Below are 26,916 nucleotides of genomic sequence, written 5' to 3'. Positions count from 1 at the left end.
TGACCTATTACCTGTTGCTCATTTTATATTTATTTTAGACTATAAAAATGACATTAGACAAAAAGCAAAGTCAAGCAATTTTCTTACTCAAGTTCAAAATGGGTCAAAATGCAGCAGAGACAACTCACATCATCAGCAACACATATGGCCCAGGAACTGCTAAGAAACGGGCAATGCAGTGGTGGCTCAAGGAGTTTTGCAAAAGAGATGAGAGCCTTGAAGATGAGGAGTGTAGCAACCGGCCATTGGAAGTTGATAATGACTAACGGAGAGGATCATCGAAGCTGATCCTCTTACAACCATATGAGAAGTTGCCCAAGAACTCAGCGTCAACCATTCTATGGTCATTCAGCATTTGGAACAAATAGGAAAGGTGCAAAAGCTCGTTAAGTGGGTGTCTCAAGAGCTGACCACAAATCAGAAAAATTGTCATTTTGAAGTGTCATCTTCTCTTATTCTACACAATAAACCACTTCTTGATCGGATTGGGATGTGAGACAAGAAGTGGGATTTTATATGAGATCATGGTCACTCTTTGGTGGTCTGCTGCCAGTCTGACCCACCACCGCTTTCTGGATCCTGGGAAAACCATTACAGCTGAGAAGGATGCTCACCAAACACATGAAATGCTCCGAAAACTGCAGCGCCTGCAGCCGGCATCGGTCAGCAGAAAGGGCCCAACTCTTCTCCACAGCAACGCCCAGCTGCACGTCACACAACCAAAGCTTCAGAAGTTGAACAGATTGGACCAAGATGTTTTGCCTCATTCACCATATTCACCGCACCGCTCGCCAACGGACTACCAGTCCTTCAAACATCTCAAAAACTTTTTGCAGGGAAAATGGCTTCCACAACTATCAGGAGGCAAAAAGTGCTTTCCAAGAGGCTGTCGAATCCCAAAGCATGGACTTTTATGCTACAGGAATGAACAGTCTTATTTCTCATTGGCAGAAATGTGTTGATTGTGATGGTTCTTATTTTGATTAATGAAGATGCATTTGAACCTAGTTATAATGATTTAAAATTAATGGTCTAACCATGATTACATCTGTACCAACCTAATAACAAATTCAATGAAGACTTTAGGAATGGTCCAGATCAAAAGAAAAAAATCTTAAAGAAAAAGAAGTTGTCATTACTACAAAATGCAGTTGCCATATGATCCAGCAATCCCACTCCTGGACATATATCCAGACAAAACTATAATTCAAAAGGTACATTCATCCCTATGTTTAGAGAAGCGGTATGTACGATGTCCAAGACCTAGAAGTAACCTAAATCCACCAACAGAGGAATGAATGAAAAAGATGCGGTACATATATACAATGGAATATTACTCAGCATAACAAAGAATGAAATAATGCCATTTGTAGCAACATGAATAGACCTAGAGATTATCACACTAAGTAGGTCCGAAAGAGAAAGACAAATACCATATGTCATCACTTACACATGGAATCTAAAATATGACACAATGAACTTATCTATGAAATAGAAACAGTGATAGAGAACAGATTTGTGGTTGCTGGGGATTGGGGGAAAGGAGGATGAATTTGTCCCAAGCAGATAATTGAATCATTAGAAACAAGTAAAGGAAGAGACCTAAAACTGGAACCACAGGGACAAAGAACAAAGAAAAATCTTGTTTTAAGTTAAGTTGGAAGAAAAATGTCATAAATAAGTCAATATTCCTTGGAAGGTGAGGGATGCTGATCTCCCTACAGATATTTTATTCATTCTTTGTAAGCAAACACAGCACCCCCTTGAAAGTGTTCTTAATTCACAGAAAAGAGCTAAAGTTGACGCAACTACGTTCTCAGCCTCCTTAACTTGCTTTTCTGGATTCCACCCTTGGCCTCTCCTTGGAGTCCAGTAGCCCACACCTCAGGTCACTTTGGAAGCAACAGCTGTGCTTGTTGACACAACAGTGTGAGCTCTGAGCTGATTTCTCTAAGGACAAACAGAGCCAGCCCTTCCCAGAGTCGCAGAAGCTGCCTGACCTGCAGCCGCTGCCATGACCAGCCAGTCACAGGGGATCCACCAGCTCCTTCAGGCAGAGAAGAGAGCCAAGGACAAGCTCGAGGAAGCCAAGAAGAGTAAGTCTCTTCCATTCCGTCTGATATGTCCGGGGCAAGAGACACAGGGTCCATCCCTGGGTCGGGAAGATCCCTGGGAGTAAGAGACAGCAACCCACTCCAGTATTCTTGCCTGCAGAATCCCATGGACAGAGGAGCCTGGTGGGCTCCAGTCCATGGGGTCGCAGAGAGACGCGACTGAGCACGCGCCTTCTCTGTCACAAAATGGGATGAGGGGAGTGCAGCAGGGTGGGCGCGCACAGATCTCGGGGCGGGGGAGATGCCGATGAAATCCTGGTCCCACCACGCTCCCTGGGAGAGGCTGGCCGCTTCCCAGAAACTACCCACGTGTCTGTGTCCCATCACTGTAGTAGGGATGGGCTTCTCGGCTCAGATCTTTAGGACCGGTCACGACCTAAGGGGGATGGTTAAGGGCACTGAAGTCACGGAGGCTTAAGCTTTGCCTCTGAGCTTCCTCCACGGCGCTACAGCTCAGAGTCTCAATACTGTGCCATGGTTCCGAGACGGACAACCGGGAACTCCCTGGCCGTCCCGGGGCGCAGCCCTTGGTTGGGGAACTAAGATCTCACGAGTTCTGGGGCATGATCAAGAAAAAAAAAAAAAAAAAAAAGGACGACTTCCAGACTGAATCTACTTAATAGGGGGTGAATTTCCGCAAGTGACTTATCCTCTGTAAGCTTTGGTTTCTGTTCCTGTAAAATTGTGATCATAACAGCTCATGGCTCATTCTCCTCCCTCTCTGGATGGCTTTTCATTTCCAATGTTCAAAAATTTTTGTTTGTTGGTTAGTCGCTTCAGTCATATCTGACTCTTTGTGACCCCATGGACCGTAACCCACCAAACTCCTCTGTCCATGGGATTCTCCAGGCATGAACACTGCAGTGGGTTGCCATTCCTTTCTCCAGGGGGATGTTCCTGACCCAGGGGTCAAACCCGCACTGGGTCTCTGGGTCTTTTGCTTCTCCTGCATTGTCAGGGGGAGTCTTTACCACTGAGACATCTTTAAAAATATTTCCACTTAATTCTCATTTGCTAACGTTCTTGCTATTTAGTCATGCATCTGCTTAATTACATGTAGGATATCCTCATTAAACCTGTATCTCCTTCCTCTTCTCTTTGCTATTCACAACAACCATATGAATTAGGTATTACTATTATTTCCATTTCATGTATGTGGAAACTGAGAGTCCATAATTTGCCATAATATTTTTTGAAAAATAGAAAAATTCATCCAGGTACCATGATTGAAGCATATCTTGTTTACTCCTCACACCAACTTATTTTGCAAAAAGGAGAACATGACCCCGAGAGAAATCATGCTGGTTGCTCAAGGTCACAGAGGATAAATTGTAGAGACAGACCTGGATGGGGTCTGAGTCCCCAGGCACAGTCTTCACGGTACAAAATGTACTTGATTTTTATAATGAATGAACTAACATTGAAGATCTCTGACCCACTCGGGTTCCCTGATCTCTTTTTCGCACTCCTGCATTTCCAATCACATCGCCACTTAATCTGTCACAGAGAGGGTCACTACCTTCCTCCTAATTACACGCCCTGTCCTTGCGGCAATTAGAGTCTAAGTCCTGCAGATTACGATAGAGTCTTAAAACCATTGCTTATACATGAAGTGATATAGGAAGAGGGTGGGTCTGGCTTCAATATGCTCAATGCAAGGCAGGACACTGCCATGAGAGAGAGAGACAGAGAGAGGGAGAGGGAGGGAGTGGGAGGGAGGGAGACAGAGAGACAGACAGAGGGAGAGACAGACAGAGAGAGACAGAGAGAGGGAGAGGGAGGGAGTGGGAGGGAGAGGGAGAGAGGGAGGCAAGGTCAGGCACCCCTCAGTCCCTGGGGGTTTTCGACCACAGGTAAAATAATTTTCCTTTCTTAAGATAAATTGATTTCCTGAGCACTCAGCCATGTGGGCACCAACAACAAAGAGAGAAAAAGCCCCGTGGAGGAGCTGGAAGAGGAAAGGAGGCTGAGAGCCAGTGAGGTCAGCCTGACCCACCTCTCCACTCCTGTTTCTGCAGGAGACCCAGCCGGGACTGGCCTGCTGGTGTGTGGTTAGGGTGCCACACTTCCAGTGCAGGGGGCGTGGGTTCCAGCCTTGGTCAGGGAACCAAAAATAAAATTCTTTAAAAAAAAAAAGTTTAACTAAAAATAAAATTTTTAAAAACATGACCAAGGATAGCAAAATGGTATAAATGCGGAGCAACTGTTTGGAAAACAAAGTTGCCCAGGACTTGCTGGCTGAAACAGTGTAGAAAATCTGCTTATCTTTTATTCAAGTTTCTTTACCACATTTAAACTTTCCAGAACAGAAGACCAGCTTATTTAAGACTTAATAATTATGTTACCTTTGCTTTCCCTTGTAGAAGAAACAAAACAATAATCAAATACACAAACAATATTATCAATAAACAATAAGGCCCTACTGTGTAGCACAGAAAGCTATATTCAGTACCCTATAATAAACATAATGGAAAAGAATATTTTTAAAAAGAATGTATATGTGTGTATAACTGAATCACTTTCCTGTTCAGCAGAAATCAATACAACATTGTAAATCACCTATCCTTCAATTAAAAAAAAATGACAAATCAAAAAATAAAATAAAGAATATCATCATAGGATCCAAATGTTTTTTACCAATTATTTCTCATTTTTCAATGTCATTAGAGAAGCCTAATGAGTCATGCAAGTTGTTTGGAGGTGAGAACCACTCTAAAGGATCTAACCTCAGATTTCATAATAAAGATAAAAGCCAAATCTCTTTTCCTTTCCTCTAGTAAACATGCTGCCTTTGGGCAATCATCCCTCAGAAGTCAGTACTGGAAAATCCATACCGTATTCTTCTTATGCAAAATGTTAATTTTGTTTACCAGTCACTTAAAGTATTTGTGTACTTTTTTTTTCTTACTCTTTGTTCAGAAGTAGTCAAGCAAATATCAGTCAGTAATAGTAAATACTCTGACCTTAAAAACCATTTTGGAAAATGTTTGTGAATGTTTTTTCAACCAATAACCTCTGCTCTCTGCACACACACAATTTTTTTTTAATTTACTTATTTTTTGATTGAAGGATAAACGCTTTACAGAATTTTGTTTTCTGTCAAACCGCAACATGAATCAGCCACAGGTGTACATAATATCCCCTCCCTTTTGAACCTCCCTCCCATCTCCCTCCCCACTCCACCCCTCTGGGCTGATACAGAGGCCCTGTTTGTGCACTCAGCTTTTTAAGCGAATATTTGTTTGTCTGTCTGGCTGCAGCAGGGGTTGGCCGTGGCATGTGGGACCTCCCATGTTCGTGGCAGCAAGTCGGCTCTAGCGTCCTGACCAGGGATCAAAGCTGGGCCCTGCATTGACAGCACAGAGCCTTAGCCCCTGGGCCACCAGGGGAGTCCCCGCCCCCCACTTTATAAAGGGTATCTGTCTTCTTCCTCAAAGAGCATGGGCCCTGAGGACGGTTTTCACTGGGTAAGGCCGGTTTTCTTGCTCAGCTATAACTGAGCATTGTATTCCCTTCACAAACAGGCCAAGGTACCCTGGATAGCTTGTCTTGTATTTCACTGTTCTTTTATTTCATTCATTTATTTATTCAGTTCAATTGCATCTTTGATCAGAATTAGAATAAAAAATTCAAGGTACTATTATCAACAGGAGAAATAAGGACTTGTGTCTTTGGAAATATGATTTTTTTACTTTAAGCTTGACGTTTTATAAGAGCACTATTTATCTCACTGGAGAAGGCAGTGGCATCCCACTCCAGTACTCTTGCCTGGAAAATCCCATGGACGGAGGAGCCTGGTGGGCTGCAGTCCATGGGGTCGCTAAGAGTCGGACATGACTGAGCGACTTCACTTTCACTTTTCACTTTCATGCATTGGAGAAGGAAATGGCAACCCACTCCAGTGTTCTTGCCTGGAGAATCCCAGGGACGAGGGAGCCTGGTGGGCTGCCGTCTATGGGGTCACACAGAGTCGGACACGACTGAAGTGACTTAGCAGCATTTATCTCACTTACACGCATTGCAGACTCAGAGATGGAGACATCTGTAAGGATGGTAACCAGACAGTGTGGGCTGAGCCTTGGGCAGGCGGGGTGGTGTTGGGCAGGTCCATGTTCCATGAAGTCCCACTGAACTACACTTTACGAGTATGTGACTGCTCAGTCGTGTCTGACTCTTAAAGATCCCACGGACTGTAGCCCACCAGGCCCCTCTGTCCATGGGATTCTCCAGACAAGAATACTGGAGTGGGTTGTGATGCCCTCCTCCAGGGGAATGATACTTTTGCAAAATAAATAATTTAAATATTTCTACTTCTTCCTTAGATAACACATCAGCGAGTACAATAATACAGACTTGTTCGGATGGCTTGCCATGAGTTTTTCTGTAATTGCTTATTTGTTTTCTCAGTATACAGATATTCCAAATTTATTTCAACAAGCATCTTGACTTAATCATTTTTTTCATGATGCAAGTGAGTGTTCTGATTTAGGGAGACATGAATTCTACTTAACTAATAAAACAAAAAATGTTGCAGTAGAAATTCATGGCCCTGTTTTGCATGTTTTGTAAGCTTGTAAATGCTTCCTTTTACTTTATAGTCCACAGACTAATGGGGTATTTGTAAGTATATTGGACTTTGATATCTTCGAGTGGGTCGTGTTAAAATAATAACCATACAACATTTTCATCTATTAAAAACATTTGGTTATATTCCATCTAGGATCTACATAAAACTACATATTATATATATATATATATATTTTAACAAGGAAAGAACAAGTTAAAGGAAAAGTAAAGGAATTACAAGCAGGCAGAGGAATGAAAGGAGACGTGACGACCAGCAGAGAAGCAGCGCTCCGGCAGTCACAGGCCCCGGTAGAGAAACGCTGCTTTGCTTTCTGGGTTGCTTACTACTGTTTGCGGTAGGTGAGCAGAATCGGCGTTCTTTGAACCAGCATGGTTATATCATAATATTAACAACCCTCTCAAAGCCAGGAGAGATTTTTTTTCTCTCCTTCTATGTGGTAGAGCTTCCCAGGTGGCACGGTGGTAAAGAATCTGCCTGCCAAAGCAGGTTTGATCCCTTAGAGAAGGAAACGGCAACCCACCCCAGGATTCTTGCCTGGGAAAGCCCATGGACAGAGGAACCTGGTGGGCTTCAGTCCCTGGGGTCACACACACACACACACACACACACACACGGTAAAACAATAAAAATGTTATTAGTAACAGATAGAAATCTCCAAACACTCCCAAAGTGCCCTTTCTGTTTATACCAAATCAAGGTGACCCCTGCTCTGTTTATGCCTATTTTTTTTTTTTTTTTTTCATTTGGATACTTACTCTTTCTACCACACTCAACTACCTGACTTTGCTTCCACTGCTCAGCAAATGTTGTTTCTCTGAGCCTTAGCTTCCCAGGACTCCTGTATCCAGTCACCCCACACAGGGTGGCTGACAGCAACAGAAATGTGTTAACCTCCAGGTCTGGCGACCAGAGTCCAGACACAAGCTGCTGGGGGTGAGGGCAGTCCTTTCTCAAGGGTCTCGGGGAGGACCTTTGCCCCGCTTGTCTCCCAGCTTCTGCTGATGGTCAGCAGCCCTTGCCTTCCCGTGGCCGGGAGCCGCGTCCTTCTAACGTGCCTCTGCAATCAGGCGGCCGTCGCTGTGTGTCTGCTCTGTGTCCCTAGGCCTCTGTGTCCAAACTCCCTCTCCTTTCTTGTTTTCTAGGTTTTGTTTTTGATGTGAGCCCCTTTTAAGTCTTTACTGAGTTTGTTACAATATGATTTCTGTTGTTTTTTCTGGGGGGGGGCGTGCGGCATGAGGCCTGTGAGATCTGAGCGCCCCAACTAGAGATGAAACCTGCAGCCCTGCCTTGGAAGGCACAGTGCTGACCACTGGGCCACAGGGAAGCCTCTCCTCTCCTTGTAAGGATGCCAGTCCTAGATAGAGGGCGCATCTTAATCCAGCATGACCTCATCTCAACGTGATTACATCCACAAAACCCTTCTTTCCAAGAGAGGTCACATTCGCAGGTACCAAGTGTAAACAGACTTTTGAGATGTGTAAACACAATCCAACATCTGCTGGTTGTCAGCTTCACTTGACAGTCCTGTGTCCTTATCTTCTTTGTCTGTTTTTGTATGCCTCGAACTTCTGTATGCCTTGAATCTACATTTTAAAAATTCCCTTTGCTCTGGAAACTCTAATCAGAACTTTGTCCCTCCAGCTCCGTCACAGTTCCCTCTTGTCAAAACCAGCAAAGTTGCTAAACCCAACTAATGAACAATCTCAGTCACAACTGAATTCTTCTTTCATCTCTGAAACCCTCCCTTTACTGGCCTCCGCAACCCTGCTCTCAGGCTTGAATTTCTGTCATTTTGCCAGTCTCTAGAGTGGGGGCCCCACCTGGGACGTGTCCTCTTCCGTATCCACAGACGCTTCCTAAGAGATTACATCTAATTCTGTGACTTTAAATCTTGGCTCCGTGCTGATAATTCTCAAATTTTACGTCTCCAGCCTGGCCTGTTTCCCTGATCTCAAGATTTATATAAACATCAGCCTTCTCCTGATCTCCGCTAGATGTTTACTGGGTGTCACAATTAAACTGCCCGCTTGACTTTGCCCCAGAATAAAATGTTGGAGCCAGCATGGGCTCACGTGTCCCTCCCGTTTATTCCTCAACTCTCTTCAAAGGATATGTAACTCCTTGCTAATTAATTCCACGGCTGCTTTGCTATTTCCGCTCATTGTAGACATTTGTCTGAACCATTGCAGTAAGTTTCAGACCCATCTTCCTGCTTCTCCCTTGCCCCTACAATCTGTTTTCGTCACACCAGCTAAAGAAATTCGTGTAAACCAGAAGTAGTAGAACGCCACATCTTGGCTAAAAACCCTTTGCGGCTTTAGCATCTCAAGGACCCAAATCTTTACCCTCCTCGTGAGCTCTCTGTGCCCTGGCTTCTGCTGCCTCTCTGACGTCATCTAACACTCACCCGTTCTGCTCTCTCTGACCTGAGGCCCGCCATGAGGAGGCCTTTACTGTTCCTTCAACAGGTTAAGTAGCGTTCCCGCTCAGGGTCTTCGTGTCTACTATTCCCTCTGCCTGGAATGCTCTTCCCGTTCAGGTATTTGCATGGCCAATAATATTTCTCGAGGTCCCTGCTCATGTATCTCATCCTCTGAGAGGCTTGCCTTGTCTGTTAGCACCCACCCCTCTCGCTGACCCTTAGGTGCCTTTGCTCTCCTGCATGGTACTCGTCGTCTTTGCCATACTATATCCTCACTGTCTCTTTTCTGTTTCTGCCTCCCCCATCACATTACACAGATCTGCTTGTGGCTTTCGCTGCTGTATCAACAAGACCCAGAAGAGTGGGCGACACAGCGGACAGACAGTAGTCCTGGTGGGCTAAACGTCTCTTATTTCCACTCCAGGGAACGTGTGTTGGCCGCCTTGTTGGTTTTGGTTTTGTTTGTTTGTTTGTTTTTATATTGGAGTATAGTTGATTAACAATGCTGTGCTAGCTTCAGGTATAAAGCAAAGCGATTCAGTTATATCTATACAAGCGTCCATTCTTGTTCAAATTATTTTCCCATTTAGATTATTACAGAACACTTTTTTTTAACTTTTTACTTTTTAATTGGGGTATAGCAAATTAACAATGCAATAGTTTCCAAGTGAACAGTGAAGAGACTCAGCCATCCATGTACATGTATCCATTCCCCCCCGAACTCCCCTCCCATGAAGGCTGCCACATAACATTGAGCAGAGTTCCCTGTGCTGTACAGCAGGTCCTTGCTGGGTATCATTTCAAATATAGCAGTGTGGACATGTCCATCCCACTCTCCCAACCTCTTCCTCCCACCCTTTGCTCCTGGTAACCCTAAATTAGTTCTCTAAGTCTGTGAATGTTCCTGTTTTGTAAATAAGTCACTAGTATCAATTTTTTAGATTCTGCATTTAAGCGATATCTTTGGCTACTTGTCTTTCTGAAGGTGGTGTAATTTTAAAATTGGGAAACCTCCTGCACAGAGACCCCAGCAAGAGGTTAACAGGAGCAGATCTGAGGCGCTCATTTTGCTTCGCCTCCGATGAGACAGCCGGCCTGAGGCTCCCCACTTCTTGCCCTGGATGCAATCAGGCGGAACATATGCCGGCTCTCCCGGCAGCAGCTGCCCAGTCCTTCCAGAAAACTGCCGTGCAAGCAGCCATCTCCCCGCGGCTCTCCTCTTTAATTGAATGAGAACCAGCGGGTGACCGGTGCCACGCGGGGGAATCAGACGCACTCTCGCTTGTCGCTGTGGGATGGAGCTAGTGTGTGGCCTCTTAAGTGGAGTCCTGGATGCTTCTGGGGGCAGGGCGCTTGGAGAGCTTCTTACTAGCATCATTTCTATGTGCTAGAGTCATGACTCTGAGACCAGTATTTTCACCTAAGATGCAATTAACATAGAGAGTCATGACGTTTCATGTGCTAGATTGGATAAAACCGGATCCTGCAACCCATCACTATGTATCCTGCAATCTACCCTAAGAAAATGTTGCCACACCTTAAATACATTTTTCTCCTAATGTCAGTCATGAGCAGTGATAAGAAAGTGGGCTGGGGATCCCAGAAGAGCCTACCTTGCCCACATATCATCTATTTGTTCTATAGATGATCCATGTCCAATTGCCACCAAATGGCTAGAACTATAGAGAATGGAAAAAGTCTGTAGATGCAAAATGGGGAGGAGTGTTAATTAAGCATTGCGGTGAATGTTCCAGTAAGCCTCAAGCCTTAGAAGAGCAGTCATGTTCAGGAGGCCTTGGCTTTTACAGAGAATTTAGAAGAAAGTATCTGTTCTGAAGGAGGTCTGCTCAGTCCCACTCAGGTGAAACAGTCAGACACATTTCAATTTATAACTCAGAGACTCTCTTTATTCCATCTGTATACAGTGAGTACCAAAGCAGCTTGTATATCATGGGAAGAGAAATTTACAAACCATTTACACTCAAATACACCAAAGGTACATAAAGCCAAGTAAAGCACGTACCTAGATGAGAGATAAAAGTTTATGTTAAGATTTTCTTTTAATAAAATGTTTGAAAAATAAAATAACATAAAAATTCTTTTATGCTACTTAATGAGAACATGCTTATTAACTTACTTCTTTTGAAGTATCATTGGCTTACAGTGCTGTGTTAGTTTCAGTATATACATATGTGTATACATATATATATACACATACATAGACACACACACATATATGTATACATGTGTACACATGGGCTTCCCTGGTGGCTCAGGTGGTTAAGAATCCACCTGCAGTGCGGGAGACCTGGGTTCCATCCCTGGGTTGGGAAGATCCCCTGGAGAAGGGAAAGGCTACCCACTCCAGTATTCTGGCCTGGAGAATACCATGGACTGTATAGTCCATGAGGTCAAAAAGAATCTGACATGACTGAGTGACTTTGACAATCAAAATATATACACACACATATATATCTGTGTACAGATCTATATACATATATATATTCTTTTGCAGATGATTTTCCCTGATATGTTATTAGAAAATATTGAATATAGTTTCTTATGCTATACAGCTCTTGTTTATATTAATATATTTATATATTTGTATATTTGTATATGTTGCTGTTGTTTAGTTCCTAACTTGTGTCTGACTCTGCGACCCTGTGGACTGTAGCCCATCAGGATTATCCTGCTGTCCATAGGATTTCCTGGCAAGGATACTGAAGTGGGTTGCCATTTCCTTCTCCAGGGGATCTTCCCCACCCAGAGATCAAACCCATGTCTCCTGCATTGCAGGTGGATTCTTTACCACTGAACCGCCTGGGAAGCCCATATTTATATTTAGTAGTGCATATGTGTTAGTCCCAAACTCCTAACTTATCCCTCTCCCCCACTGGCCCCTTTGGTAAACATAAGCTTGTTTTCTATGTCTGAGAATACACTTATTTAGTTCAAAGTCTACACCATAGAGGGCTTCCCAGGTGGCACAGGTGGTAAAGAACGGGCCAATGCAGGAGGTGTAAGAGGCATGGGTTCCATCCCTGCGTATAGAAGATCCCCTGGAGGAGGATCCCATCCCAGTATCCTTGCCCGGAAAAATCCATGGACAGAGGATCCTGGCGGGCTTACAGTCCACACGGTCACAAAGAGTCAGATACGACGGAAGCAACTTCGCAGGCACCCACCACACGGTAAACAAACCCTTGACAAAAACCATCAACAAAAGCTTAAGAGACATTACCAGAGAAAAAGAAATATGCTGTTGGATGAGCAAAAGGATAAAGGTATGTAACTGAAATAGGCAACAGATTTGGGGAAAAGTTAATTTTAACACAGTTCAGGATTTCTTCAAAGTTTTAAAGCTCACGAAGCATGAGTATCTGAAGGCGGTGGGTGGTGAGCGACTAGCAGAGACAACTGTTTCTCTGTAACCCCCAAACTTCCTCTGGCTGTCAAACAAAGTCACGGGCTTACCTAATGATCTCCACAGCTCCGCGCTAGTCTGAAACTTTGATCTTCGTTGCTGTCTGCTGGCTTAAGGCTTACACCTTTGCTCTTAATAAAAGAAAAGAGAGCTACTTAACTAAATCTCCTCACCATTAAAAACAATTGCTTTTACAATCACTTTCAAGTCCCCCTCAGAGAAAGCTGCTACAAAAAATATCTACTTTGATGTGTTGTGGGGCTTAATCAGACTTTCTAGAGTCAACAAACTGGAAGAGAAAAATCCAATAAAATACTTTGAAAAAAAATTGTGAGTCGGTTTGATAGAGTCTGAGTAGCATGTTTGTGCACTTGGAGATCTGCCAGTATTAAATAGAATCCAGTTGGTATGGACTGAAGGATTCCTGGCAGCAAATCAGGACAGAAAATCTGACCAAATGATGTCTGCTCGAGTCAGTGACAACTAAAGTCTGTTCCCTGGCTGGTACCGCTGTGAGTAAATGGGCGGGTATTTTATTGAAACATGGACTTGTGAAAGAACGTTGTCATGTCCCTGTTCTAAAGAATCCAATTGAAAAAAATCAGGGATTTTTCAATATCTATCATTTTTTAATAAAGGGTGTCATCCTAGAAAGAAAAAAAAATAAAAAAGCTTAAAGAAAATGTAAGACCACATCCACAGTTTTAAAAGTCAAGTTGAAAATTCCAGATGTGTTGGAAAGAAATATCACTCCTTCAGTACCCCTGTTAATTTTCAGGAAAAGTCAGGCGACTGCGCCAAGCTAAGGAGGAAGCGATGGCGGAAACTGATCAGTACAGAATGCAGCGAGATGAGGAGTTTCGACAGAAACAGGCGAAGGTGGGTATGAGAGTCAGCACCAGGGTTTGTGCAGCGTAGACTCTAAGGCATGAATGTATTCATTACTAATAAGATATTGATCCTCCTAAGTGTCACGCACAACATTGTTGTTGTTTAGTTGGAAGCCATGTCTGACTCTTTTGCCACCCCATGGACTGTAGCCCTCCAGGCTCCTCTGTCTATGGGATTTCCCAGGCAAGAATACTGGAGTGGGTTGCCATTTCCTCCTCCAGGGGATCTTCCCCACCCAGGGATCGAACCTGCGTCTCCTGTATTGGCCAGTGGATTTGTCACTGATGAGCCACGAGGGAAGTCCATCATGCATGATACCAGGAGAGAAAAATACACGGGACACAGCAAATAGAGTTCAACCAAGGCTAAATATGGGGCTTCCCTGGTAGCTCAGCTGGTAAAGAATCTGCCTGCAACGCAGGAAACCCTGGTTTGATTCCTGGGTCAGCAAGATCTGCTGGAGAAGGGATAGGCTACCCACTCCAGTGTTCTTGGGCTTCCCTGGTGGCTCAGCTGATAAAGAATCTGCCTGCAATGCGGGAGACCTGAGTTAGAAAGATCCCCTGGAAAAGGGAAAGGCCACCCACTCCAGTATTCTGGCCTGGAGAATCCCATGGACATGGAATGAGTCCCAAAGAGTTGGACACAACTGACCAAGTTTCACTTCACTTCAAGGCTGAATATCAAATAAAATCACTTTTTTTAAAAAGACTTTTTGATATGGATGGACCATTTTTAAAGTCTTTATTGAATGTGTCACAATATTGCTTCTGTTTGATGTTTTGGGCTTTTGGCCCTGAGGCATGTAGGGTCTTAGCTCCCAAACCAGGGATCAAACCCATACCCCCTGCCTTGGAAGACAGAATCTTAATCACTTGATCTCCAGGAAAGTCCCTCAAACAAATGTTACAAAATTACTGATTTTACATTTTCACTTCTGAGGCCTTTGGATTTGTCAGAGAAAGTGTCAATCAGTAGTTATTATCTAACACAGTTTAGGTTAAAAATCATCTTCTCAAATATACAAGTGAATGGAATTGGTTAAAGCATCATTCCTGCTATAGATTATCAACTAATACATTTAAGTAAGAAAAAAAATCAGAGAACATTTTTTTTTCTTGTTGCTGTCTATTAATGTTTACTGGTAGAATCAATAAAAAGTGTTGCACAGTGTTTACAATGAGCTTGTTAGGCCAAATTTCCTCTGGTGAACTCAAGATTTACAAATGATCCATGTAGACGTTGTTGTAAATGGCTGAAAAGCCTTCTGGTTTTTCCTTATGATTTCCTTTTCAATTGGCTGACTTCATTCAACAAATCTTTTACTAAAACATTAAGAAGTGCTTTTTCCTACACTAGTATTTTTAAAATATCTGCAGTTTACAGTAAAAAATATAAGCACATGAATTTTTCTGCGCCTACTGCAGCACAGACTAAAAGAAACGATTAAGTTCCATGTGCCATAACTACAGTTTGTATGTTTTCTTTTTGCCTCAGCAAAATTATAAATAAAGCTCTGTGTAGAAGCTGGACATTGCAAGATGAACTACAAGCAGTTTGTAAATCTCTCTGTTTACAGCTTTAATTTTAGTGGCAGTTGGTACAGAACTCATGTAGGATTAGGTACATTAGATCCCACAGTAGGAAAAACTTTTCCAAGGGGCTATTTCTTAAAATAAAATGTCCTTTCTAGAATAAAGTGGGCAACTTAGCAAAAGCAACTCCTTCTTATCAAAATTCAGAAAAAGAACTCATAAGATTCCAAGAACACACATGCATATATCCCCTCCATGACTGGCCCCTGGGAATCTTCCCAACATCAGCTCTGAAAATGGTATGCACTTACTTTTTACTCTGAACTGCAAATATTCGTCAAATGCTAGGGTAGGAAACAGCATTGCTTTATATTTTCATGAAGGATTTATAGAGTGAAGCCAGCTAGTTGAAAAGGAAATCATAAGGAAATACCAGAAGGCTTGTTAGCAATAGACAACAATATCTACTTTGGCCACTTGTAACTTTTTTTGTCTCTACTTGCCCTGTTCTAGACATATGTCTCCTCATTTTTCCCCAGGAGAACTAAGTCGGCAGCTGCCACCGGGCCTTTGCATATGCTATGTCCATTCCGTGGTTCTTCTTTAATACACATTCACCTCTCCTTGATCTCTGTGTAGGTGTTAGCTCTTCTTACTGATCACCTTGTCTAAAATAATGTCTCTGGTAAAAAAAAAAAAAAAATATATATATATATATATATATCCATTATAGTCAGAGCATTTATCACTACTGGATATATTATATATTAAAAAAAATTTTTTTTTTGCTTACTGTTTATCTTTCCTTCTGGACTGTGAGCCAAAGTGATGGGTCTTTGTTTTCTTCTCTGTTTCCTTTGGTATTGGAATAGCGTCTGCTCCTCCAGAAGCATCCAACAAGTATTCACTGCACGAATGAATAACTAAGCATCTCTTCCATGGGCATCTTTTTCTTTTTGAGTTCTGTCATGCGTCTGTATACGCTCAGTCACATCTGACTCTCTGTGGCTTCATGAACTGTAGCCCACCAGGCTCCTCTGTCAATGGAACGTTCTCAGCAAGAATACTGCAGTGGGTTGCCATTTCCCTCTCCAAGGGATCTTCCTGACCCAGAGACTGAATCTGCACCTCCTGCGTTGGCTGGCAGATTCTTTACTTCTGTGCCACCTGGGAAGCCCATGACGTATTAGGACCCACCCCCCCCCCCCCCCGCCAAAAAAAATAACCATTCTTGATGCCAATCAGCTTTTCTGATCCTGTGTGGGACATTTCTAACATATGCATTACTATTTTTTTAAGTAATTACAAAACTGACCATCATTTTAGAAAGTAGCTGGGTTTACTCCCTTGAAATATTATTTCTCCAGAAGAATCTCCTACAGTATAAATCTGGCTCGGGATATTTATTCTCTGCATCAGAGAGTCATTAAAACTCCTCATGGCTCTCATAATTAGAGCTCTAAGCCAATTTTACAGCTATTTGATCAAAAGCTCACACAGAAAGGTCAGCATGTTTAGACCTCTGTTACCTCAAGTATATTGCAAACCAGAAGCACGGATCTTCTCTCCTGGCATGACCCCCGTATGTCAGAAAGAGAGCTAGTCCGCTAAAGCTCACCATCATTAACCCAGGGCATGTAGGAGGTCTGGGAGGAGACCCAAGAAACCAGCTCTCCGCCTGCCGCTGGGGTTGCACCTTGCTGCTCCTTTTGGGGGTTGCTTTTTAGCTCTTGTTAATGTATTTTCCAATTCCCCTGACTCATCAAGAGAAACAAGTACCCCAGTGTGGGCTGTATATCAACGAATGTCTTTACAACAAAGATTTACTGACTCCTTGCTTTTTTCTTATTCCTTGTTTGACTTTATCGCTTGCTAAAATTTCATACCACTCAGCAAGGAAAAGGACCAAACTAGTGAAACATGCAACAGCTTGGATGATTCTAGAAAGATGCTACACTGAGAGAAAGAAGTGAAGACGCAAGTCGCTCAGTCGTGTCTGTCTCTTCGTGATCCCAGGGACTGTAGCCTGCCAGGCTCCTTCTCCTCTCCAGGCCAGGATGTTGGATCCCCTGTCTCCAGGGGATCATCCCAATCTAGGGACTGAACCCAGGTCTTCTACCTTGCAGGTGGATTCTTTACCATTTGAGCCCCCGGGGAAGCCCTCTGAGCCACAAGGGAGTGAGCCATCATTTATACTGTATGATTTTATATGAACACAAAATATATATTCTATTCCATTTATACGATATACTCAAAAGACAAATCTCTAGTGATACTGTTACTTCAGCCATCCTGCAGGACTTTGGAAAAGTTCTACAAAATAGCATCTTCTAATGAGGAAAACAGTAGATTGCTACCATGGAAATACGAAGCACTGTTAATGCCAATGAACGGTGGACTGACCATGCATCTAAACAGAAGACCCAAAAACAAGTGCCTGGTCATACTGAAGACTTGTATATCTTCAATATTCCTAAATTCATGTCCTGAAAGTGTTTTTGTTTCCTTGAAGCAGCTACAAATTGAGAATGCAAAGCTGTGTGCAGGAACTGAGCCTCTGTTGCCCTTAAACTGAAGCACAGCTTACAAAGAACTGTGTTTAATGTTGAAGGGTTTCACCAGCACTGTGGGTCCTAAGCTGTAAAGCTACCACATCAGTGTCAACACTGAAGGTTTGCAAATTCACATGGAGAAGTCCTTCCATGGCAGCCTTGGACCCAGTGCACGGCTACGTATCACATGGTTACCCACTTCTATTTTATATAGTGTCCCAGTCATTCAAACAGCAGGCTTCAACCAGCAAGAGCGATCGAGCACAGGTAATAAGTCTTCTGTAACACCTGGCGATCCACTCACTGTCTGCTCTTCAACCTACATATTGAGCATCTATTATGTGCCTGACAGCGTTTGAGGCACTTCACCTCATCAGTGGCTGAGCTAACCCTTACCCTGGTCCTTTCAGAGCTCGAATTCTTTCATGTAACTCCTGTGTGGCTTAAATCAGCACTGTCTTCAGATACAAATGGAATTCTTCCCAAGGAAGACCATTTAAAATGGTCTATGGGAACTTCCCTGGTGGCCCAGTGGTTGAGACTTCACCTTCCAATGCAGGGGGATCGGGTACAATCTCTGGTTGGGGATCTAAGATCCCACAAGCCTCACGCAGAAAAAAATAAAAAACAACAACATAAAACAGAAGCAATACTGTAATAAGTCAATAAAGACATTTAAAATTGTCCACATTAAATTCATGTTGATGTATGGCAGAAACCATCACAATACTCTAAAGCAATTATCCTCCAATTAAAAACAAAATTTTTAAAACTATAAAAAATCTTCAAAAAAATAAAATAAAGTGGTCCGTAGTGAATCAAGGTATCATATTGTCCAGGAAATACTGCAGAAACTCAAATTATTGTGGATCAAATAAACTTAGAAATAATATTCAGTTCAGTTCAGTTCAGTTCAGTTGCTCAGTTGTGTCCGACTCTTTGCGACCCCATGAATTGCAGCACACCAGGCCTCCCTGTGCATCACCAACTCCCGGAGTTCACTCAGACTCACGTCTATCGAGTCAGTGATGCCATCCAGCCATCTCATCCTCTGTTGTCCCCTTCTCCTCCTGCCCCCAATCCCTCCCAGCATCAGAGTCTTTTCCAATGAGTCAACTCTTCGCATGAGGTGGCCAAAGTATTAGAGTTTCAGCTTTAGCATCATTCCTTCCAAAGAAATCCCAGGGCTGATCTCCTTCGGAATGGACTGGTTGGATCTCCTTGCAGTCCATGGGACTCTCAAGAGTCTTCTCCAACACCACAGTTCAAAAGCATCAATTCTTTGGCGCTCAGCCTTCTTCACAGTCCAACTCTCACATCCATACATGACCACAGGAAAGACCATAGCCTTGACTAGACGGACCTTTGTTGGCAAAGTAATGTCTCTGCTTTTGAATATGCTATCTAGGTTGGTCATAACTTTCCTTCCAAGGAGTAAGCGTCTTTTAATTTCATGGCTGCAATCACCATCTGCAGTGATTTTGGAGCCCCCCAAAATAAAGTCTGACACAGTTTCCACTGTTTTCCCATCTATTTCCCATGAAGTGATGGGACCAGATACCATGATCTTAGTTTTCTGAATGTTGAGCTTTAAGCCAACTTTTTCACTCTCCACTTTCACTTTCATCAAGAGGCTTTTGAGTTCCTCTTCATTTTCTGCCATAAGGGTGGTGTCATCTGCATATCTGAGGTTATTGATATTTCTCCCAGCAATCTTGATTCTAGCTTGTGCTTCTTCTAGCCCAGCGTTTCTCATGATGTACTCTGCACATAAGTTAAATAAGCAGGGTGACAATATACAGCCTTGACGTACTTCTTTTCCTATTTGGAACCAGTCTGTTGTTCCATGTCCAGTTCTAACTGTTGCTTCCTGACCTGCATACAGATTTCTCAAGAGGCAGGTCAGGTGGTCTGGTATTCCCATCTCTCTCAGAATTTTCCACAGTTTATTGTGATCCACACAGTCGCTTTACTATTATTAGTAGTAAAGTAAATAATACTTTACTAATAAGTATTTCAGCCAGGATAAAATACAGGACTTTGGGTTATTAAAAGGGTATTCCAACATTTCTGAAAGCTTAAAATGGATTATACTAATTTTAAAGTGCAAGCAACACCGTGATAAATCATAATTATTACTAATGTTTACTGTCCATCCTACAGGAAATCAGTCCTGGGTGTTCATTGGAAGGACTGATGTTGAAGCTGAAACTCCAATTCTTTGGCCACCTGATGCGAAGAGCTGACTCATTTGAAAAGACCCTGATGCTGGGAAAGATTGAAGGCAGGAGGAGAAGGGGATGACAGAGGATGAGATGGTTGGGTGGCATCACTGACTCAATAGACATGGGTTTGGGTGGACTCCGGGAGTTGGTGATGGACAGGGAGGCCTGGCATGCTGCGGTTCATGGGGTCGCAAAGAGCCGGACACAACTGAGCGACTGAACTAACTGACTGATTACTTGCTCAGTGCTAAGCTTCTGTGCTAAATACACCTTCATAACAAACATCTTCAAAAAATTATCATATTGTCTTAACAAAGCACATTAAGAATACACCTAAGGCTGGTAGCTGTCATCTGTCATCCTATACCTACACTGTCAAAAAAGATGGTCGTTCTCAGGTAGCTACCAAGCACTTGAAGTGCAACTAGTCCAAATGAAGATATTCTATAAACAAAATACACGCCAGGTTACAGGAACTTGTTCTTCAATCATTCAGTCATGTCTGACTCTGCGACCTCATGGACTGCAGCACCTCAGTCTTCCCTGTCCTTCACTATCTCCCAAAGTTTGCTGAAATTTGTGTCCATTGAATCAGTGATACCATCTCTCTCATCCTCTGTCGTCCCCTTCTCCTCCTGCCTTTAATCTTTCCCAGCATCAGGGTCTTTTCCAATGAGTCAGCTCTTCACATCAGGTGACCAAATGATTGGAGCTGCAGCTTCAGCACCAGTCTTTCTAATGAATATTCAGGACTGATTTCCTCTAGGATTAACTGGTTGGATCTCCTTGCTGTCCAACAAACTCTCAAGAGTCTTCTCCAGCCCCACAGTTCGAAAGCGCAAATTCTTTGGCACTCAGCCTTCTTGATGGTCCAACTCTCACATCCATGCATGACTACCGGAAAAACCATAGCTTTGACTAGATGGACCTTTTTCAGCAAAGTGATGGCTTTGCTTTTTAATACATTGCCTGGGTGTGTCATGACAAACAATAATGCAATAATTTTACATTTTATATTAAAATAATAGCATAGCTATATTGGGCTAAGTACATATATTGTTCAAGCTAATTTTTCCAATTTTTTAAATACAATTCTAGAAAATTTAAAATGACATTTATGGCTCACTTTGAGGCTATTACACTTTGCACTCATAATCTGGTTGACTTTTTACAACAAACCCATCAAATGGGTGATGTTACCCTCATTTAAAAAATAAAGATTCTAAGGCTGAGATGAAAATTTCCAAAGTCTAATGGGACAGCTGCAGTAATCCAGCCTAATAATAACTATTTTAATACTTCTCCAAAGAAAAGTAGGTAATATTGTAGTTTCATAACTGTGTGTCTTTTAAATTTTTCACTACTTAAGACATTGAATTTAGTAACAGTAATTTTTTTTTGAGTTTGGTATAAAATCCAATATTGGATGTAGAGGAAATTTTTAATTTTGGTGGAACTACTTTGGTAAGTAGTTTTCTATTATTTTTCAACATCTTTGTAGCAAAAGGAAAATTTCATCCACATGTCTGTGCTTCTTGTGTGCTCACTTATCAAAAGGTTATTTTATAAAAGCTATTTGATGTCTTAGAAGCTATATCACTTCAAAATGATTTTGTTTGAACTAGAAAGACCCAGTTGCCTGAACTGTAAACAGAAAAGAACTTGAACCTGATGCCTCAGTGACATTTGATTTCAAGTTTGGGAACCAGAAAGATCATTCGGATCCTAGAATTTAGAACAGTCTAACAACCTTGAGGTAGAAGGCAATCATTAGTGGAGTCTCCTGCTAAATTAAATGCATGCTTTCCCCAAACACTCAGGGAAGAGGAAAACAAACACACAAAAACCAGCTGTATTGCCTTCACAACTCCCTGCTCAAGAAAGGCTGAGTTTACAGAGGAGACCAATTAGGAGCTGACTGTTGGCTTTAGCAAAGGATAATCGTACAAATCCTACAAATCTAACTCCGCTGGTAAAATTATCTTTTTGCTTTTTCATACTATTCATGGAAATTGTATTTCAATCATACCATTACTTGACAGAGAAGCTGAGAGAGAGAGGAGACAATAGGAAATACTGGTGATCACTGTTAGTGAAAAGACAATCAGCAAGATAAGTGGCACTGAGTCTAAAACCGCAATGGGACTCAGCCAACAAGTCCAGGGCTTCATCTTACACTGGGGTTAATTTCTGGTCAACCCACGCCAGGTTGAAACTACTGAAGTCAAAAATGCATTGAATATACCCACTCTACCCATGGGCTTCCCAGGTGGCTCACTGTTAAAAAAAAATCCTACATCAATGCAGGAGACATGGGTTCAGTCTCTGCGTTGGGAAGATCTTCTGGAGGAGGAAATGACAACCAACTCCAGTATCCTTGTCAGGAGAATCCCATGAATTGAAGAATCTCGTAGGCTATGGTCCATAGCGTTGCAGAGAGTTGGACATGACTGAGTGTCTGAACACACACAATAAATGATATATCTGGGCTTGTGAAGGCATCTTATGGGGCATATTGTGGCTGTATATTCCTAAAAAAACAGATTTAAAGAGTCTAGATAATTTATTTTAAAAATTCACAAACCAATTATTTGCTCTTTTAAGACCAGCAATAATGGGTTTAATGATGTCTTTCAACTTTATTTGCCAGACTTATAATTCAGAAAGTAAGACACAGGAACTCTGTGGAAACTATCATAAATACATGAAAAAAAAACTTCTGAGCATGGTATTAATATAATGATTGTGAACTTGCCCTCAATTTGTACTGTGTGAAGGTCAACTTAGAAGTCACCTGCTGTGACCAGCTTCCTTTTTTTTTTTAATAGTTGATTTACAATACAGCTTCAGTTGTACAGGATAGTGATTCAGCTTTGACCTTTTGTGCAGATTATATATTTTTTAGAAAAGTCTATCGATCCCACTCACAGCATTGGTGACCTTATCCATTCTCTGAAAAAATTCTGTAAAAATAATGCATAATGCAAATGATAATCCAAACTGAATATAACTTACAAAACAAGTAAATTTTAATATGATGTACAGTGTAGTGAATTCTGTTTTATTTTGGTAGATAATGGGCTCTCAGAGTAATGTCTTAGAAGAAATAGAAGTTCAAACCCTAGGGAAGATAAAAGAACTGAATGCAAGCTACAGCATGTCCATGGAAGGTGTGATCAATGAGCTTTTAAGCATCGTCTGTGACGTGAAACCGGAAATCCATGTGAACTACAGAATCACCGCCTAAATGTGCATCTGATTGCTCAATAAATAGTGTTTCCATGCCACCTGGTTGTTTATGGCTTCCTGTTTATATTAAGAGATTTGAAATGTACATCTTACATTTACTACACATCTACAGATTCTCATGTGACGTAATTCACACATGAATACTGAATTTAAAAGCAAACCAACAAAAAGTTGCCATAGCGTTCCTGGTAATAGGTGTGACCTTCTCTTCTAATTTGGACTAAGCCAAGAATGCAGAGTTAACATGTTTTTGACACATGAGCAAAAGCATGGATTTGGCCATTTTTAGCGGGTGTGGGTTTTTTGTTTTTCTGATTTCGTCCCCTCTTTATCAGCTTAGAAAATGTGTTCTTAGTTGTGGTTGTTGAAAGGTCATTTTTAAGGGAGATAGAATCATGACTCTAATATTGGTATAAAATTATTATATGTTAAGGATTTTATTTAACTCATTAATTAATGAGGAAACCAGTAAGATGTTATCATTAGCTCAAAGAATGAGACCTTCATAGATAGAAAGAGAGATGATAAGACAGACACACACACACGTACACATACATAAAGAGGAATGGGCTCTATAACTATCCTCTCTGCCTAATCTCAACTAGGGAAATATTCTTCTCTTTCAAGAAGAAAAAAAAATGACAGATGAGTTGCTAGCACACATGCTTAGGCTAAAAACAAAACAAAACAAATCAAACAACAGAGCAACAGCAACAAGAAGACCTTAAAGGAGAAACAGTAGGTTCGGGGGTGTGATGACCTGAATGTCTGTATTCCCTACCCCCAAATCCATATGCAGAAATCTAATTCCCATTGTCACGGCGTTTGGAAGTAGAACCTTGGGAGATAATCAAGTCATGAGGGTGGCACTTTTGTGAAAGGGATTAGTGGCATTATTAAAAGAGACCAGGACTTCCTTGGTGGTTCAGTGGATGAGAATCCTCCAGCCAGCGCAGGGAACAAGGTTTGATCCCTGGTCTGGGAAGATTCCACATGCAGCAGAGCATCTAAGCCTGCTTGCTGCAACTCCTGACCCTGTGAACCCAAAAGCCTGTGCTTCTCAACCAGAGAAGCCACCACAGTGAGAAGCACTTGCCCCACAACACAGCAACACAGATGCAGCACAGCCACAACCAGTGCAATGAAAGCGGCCTGGAGGCTGCCGCCCACTTTCTGCACGCAAGGCTACAAGAAGCCGTCTGTCTGCAGCCTGGAAGACGACCCTCACTGAACCTGGGCATGCTGCGCCCTTCATCTGAGACTTCCAGTCTCCAGGACCGTGGAAAGTAAGTTTCTGTTACCCATAAGCCACCTGGTCTACGGCACTTTGTAATAGGAGCCCCCACTCCCACCTCAAGGGACTAAGTGTGCCATGCAGCCCGGTTGCCCAGGGAGTCATAGCTAACTTCTTAAGTTGTTGATGTTGTTCAGTCAGTAAGGCATGTCCGACTCTTTGCAACCCTGTGGATTGCATGTCAGGCTCCCCTGTCCTCCACTGTCTCCCGGAGTTTGCTCAAATTCATGTCATCGAGTCACTGATGCCATCCAACCCTCTCATCCTCTGTCACCCCCTTCTCCTGCCCTCAATCTTTCCCAGCATCAGCATCTTTCTAATGAGCTTTCTCTTCGCATCAGGTGGCCAAAATATTGGAGCTTCAGCATCAGTCCTGCCAATGAATATTCAAGGCTGATCTCCTTTAGAATTGACTGGTTTGATCGCCTAGTTAAGGGACTCCCTAAGTCTATGCGATTCTCAAGAGTCTTAAGTACCAGGTACTTTAAGTGCCATGTATAAATTATCTTGATTCTGTTGTGGTGTGTATTATTAGTATCCCCATTGAACATGATTGGAAATAAGATCAAGATATTTGCCTAGAGTTGCTTGAGAACTACAGACAATTCAAGGCTTCAATCTAGAAATATGACTCCAATGTCTTCATGCTTCCGTACCTACTCTGCTGGCTCCCTGAAAAGTTTCTATATTTACACCAGTAAGGTCTGAGGCACTCTGATTCTCCAATAATTTGTGTTGTTATTGTTGTTTAGTTGCAAAGTCATGTCCAAATCTTTGCAACCCCATGGACTATGGCATGCCACACCTCCCTGCTCCTCACCATCTCCTGGAGTTTGCCTAAGTTCATGTCCATTGGATTGGTGGTGCCATTTATATAAGGACACATTTTAATTCCAATCCAAACAAAATTTAATTAGGGAATTTTCATTTTTACCAAACTATGCATATACTCAATTCCAAACACAAACTGAAATGATTCTAACTGATCATTGTTTTTAGACTCCCTCGTAGAATGCTGGTATAGAATCTGCCTGCAATGCAGGAGACCTTGATTTGATTCCTGGGTCAGGAAGATCCCCTGAAGAAAGGACATGCTACCCACTCCCACTCCAGTATTCTTGGGCTTCCCTGGTGGCTTAGCTGGTAAAGAATCTACCTGCAATGTGGGAAACCTGGGTTCAATCCTTGCATTGAGGAGATCCCTTGGAAAAGGGAAGAGCTACCCACTCTAGTATTCAGGCCTGGAGAATCCATGGAAAGTGTAGTCCACGGGGTCACAAAGAGTCAGACACGACTGAGCAACTTTCAGTTAGATTACCAGCACCGCTGTCTCCTTTTAGCAGACAAAATTTAAAATTTTATCACAGTTTTAGATCTCAGAAATACAATTTTACATTCACATTAGGTAAACATAAGACACTGAATTCCATTTGTTTCTCTATTTTCCCAACTTTGGAAGCAATGAAAACAAAACAAATTTGTTTACTGGTTTTATGTTGTAGATTTCTCCATTTACCGGAAAGACAACTGATTCCCCAGTTAATGATCAGAAAGGTATCAACTTTCCTAAGACACTGTCCCTCATTTTTTCAGAGGGAGGGGAGGTTTGTAGGAGAAGCTGAAGACATCAAACAAAGGTGTCTCCATAAAACGAGGGCAGGATTTCCATCTCAACACAGATTTGGAGAATTCATTACTCTCTCCTACAGCTCAAGGCATGTCAAACAATGCATAAAACAGCACATGTGAAAAGTCGTCATGTGAGAAGATCACTTGGAAAAACACAGCCTTGTGATTTGCCTTGAGTATCTAATTTCATGAAAAATATCTTAAGTAACTTATCCCATGAAAACCATCAAGCTGTCAATTTTCTGGATGTAAAAACCTCAGATAGAGTGTCCGGAACACCCAACCTGATAAGTTCCTGAGCGTGCAGAGGAGATAGGATGATTATTTTAAGCCTTAAGCAGTGTGGAAACACACTAAAGTCAGCACAGGGTCTTCCTCAGCAAGAATCGGCTCCCACGTCCAGAAGGCAGCCGTGAAGATTGCGTCTGGTCCCAGCATTGCCTCAAGTTCTCTGTGTCCTGCTGGTAATTCAGTCTCTCTGGGCCTCAGATTCTTTTTTTATTTTTAACTTTTTATTTTGCACTGAAGCACAGCCAATTAACAATGTTGTGGTCATTTCAGGCGGACAGAAAGAGGACTCAGCCATACATACACATGTATCCATTCACCACCCCAAACTCCCCTCCCATCCAAGCTGCCTTATAACACTGAGCAGAGATTCCTGTGCTATCCAGTAGGTCCTTGTTGGTTATCCATTTTAAACTGAACAGTGTGTACATGTCCATCCCAAACCGCCTAACTATCCCTTCCCCCCATCCTTCCGCCTGGCAATCAGAAGTGCATTCTCAAGTTGGATTCTTTCTTTAATGGCTTAATTGACAAAATGCTGTTGAACTAAGTGATCCTGACAGGTCTTCACTCCTTCATGGATCACAGCCTTGATGCCGCAAAGAGGCTTGCATGACTCAGTGAACCTATGAGCCTTGCCCTTCAGGGCCACCCAAGACAGACGGGTCATAGTGGAGAGACCTGACCAAACATGGCCCACTGGAG

The 26,916-nt window shown here is 42.4% G+C and overlaps 1 protein-coding gene across 1 annotated transcript; it reads left to right on the top strand.

Annotated features, from left to right (window-relative positions):
* The first annotated feature begins 1,921 nt into the window (after positions 1 to 1,921).
* Positions 1,922 to 23,038, top strand: ATP6V1G3 (ATPase H+ transporting V1 subunit G3). The gene is made up of 3 exons (XM_019975999.2): positions 1,922 to 2,096; positions 13,327 to 13,427; positions 22,825 to 23,038. The coding sequence occupies exons 1-3, from the start codon at positions 2,015 to 2,017 to the stop codon at positions 22,996 to 22,998; spliced, it is 357 nt and encodes a 118-aa protein (XP_019831558.1). The 5' UTR covers positions 1,922 to 2,014; the 3' UTR covers positions 22,999 to 23,038.
* Positions 23,039 to 26,916: the final 3,878 nt, after the last annotated feature.

This window comes from Bos indicus, chromosome 16 (genome assembly GCF_029378745.1).
Source record: "Bos indicus isolate NIAB-ARS_2022 breed Sahiwal x Tharparkar chromosome 16, NIAB-ARS_B.indTharparkar_mat_pri_1.0, whole genome shotgun sequence".
Taxonomy (NCBI): Eukaryota; Metazoa; Chordata; class Mammalia; order Artiodactyla; family Bovidae; genus Bos; species Bos indicus.
This window is presented reverse-complemented; position numbering and strand designations above follow the sequence as displayed.

What these genes read in the sequence shown, in the direction of transcription:
- ATP6V1G3 (XM_019975999.2), top strand. Translation starts at nt 2,015, where the DNA reads ATGACCAGCCAGTCACAGGGGATCCACCAGCTCCTTCAGGCAGAGAAG. An exon ending in GCTCGAGGAAGCCAAGAAGA is followed by an intron (nt 2,097 to 13,326) that starts GTAAGTCTCTTC and finishes GTTAATTTTCAG; the next exon opens with GAAAAGTCAGGCGACTGCGC. An exon ending in TTCGACAGAAACAGGCGAAG is followed by an intron (nt 13,428 to 22,824) that starts GTGGGTATGAGA and finishes TTATTTTGGTAG; the next exon opens with ATAATGGGCTCTCAGAGTAA.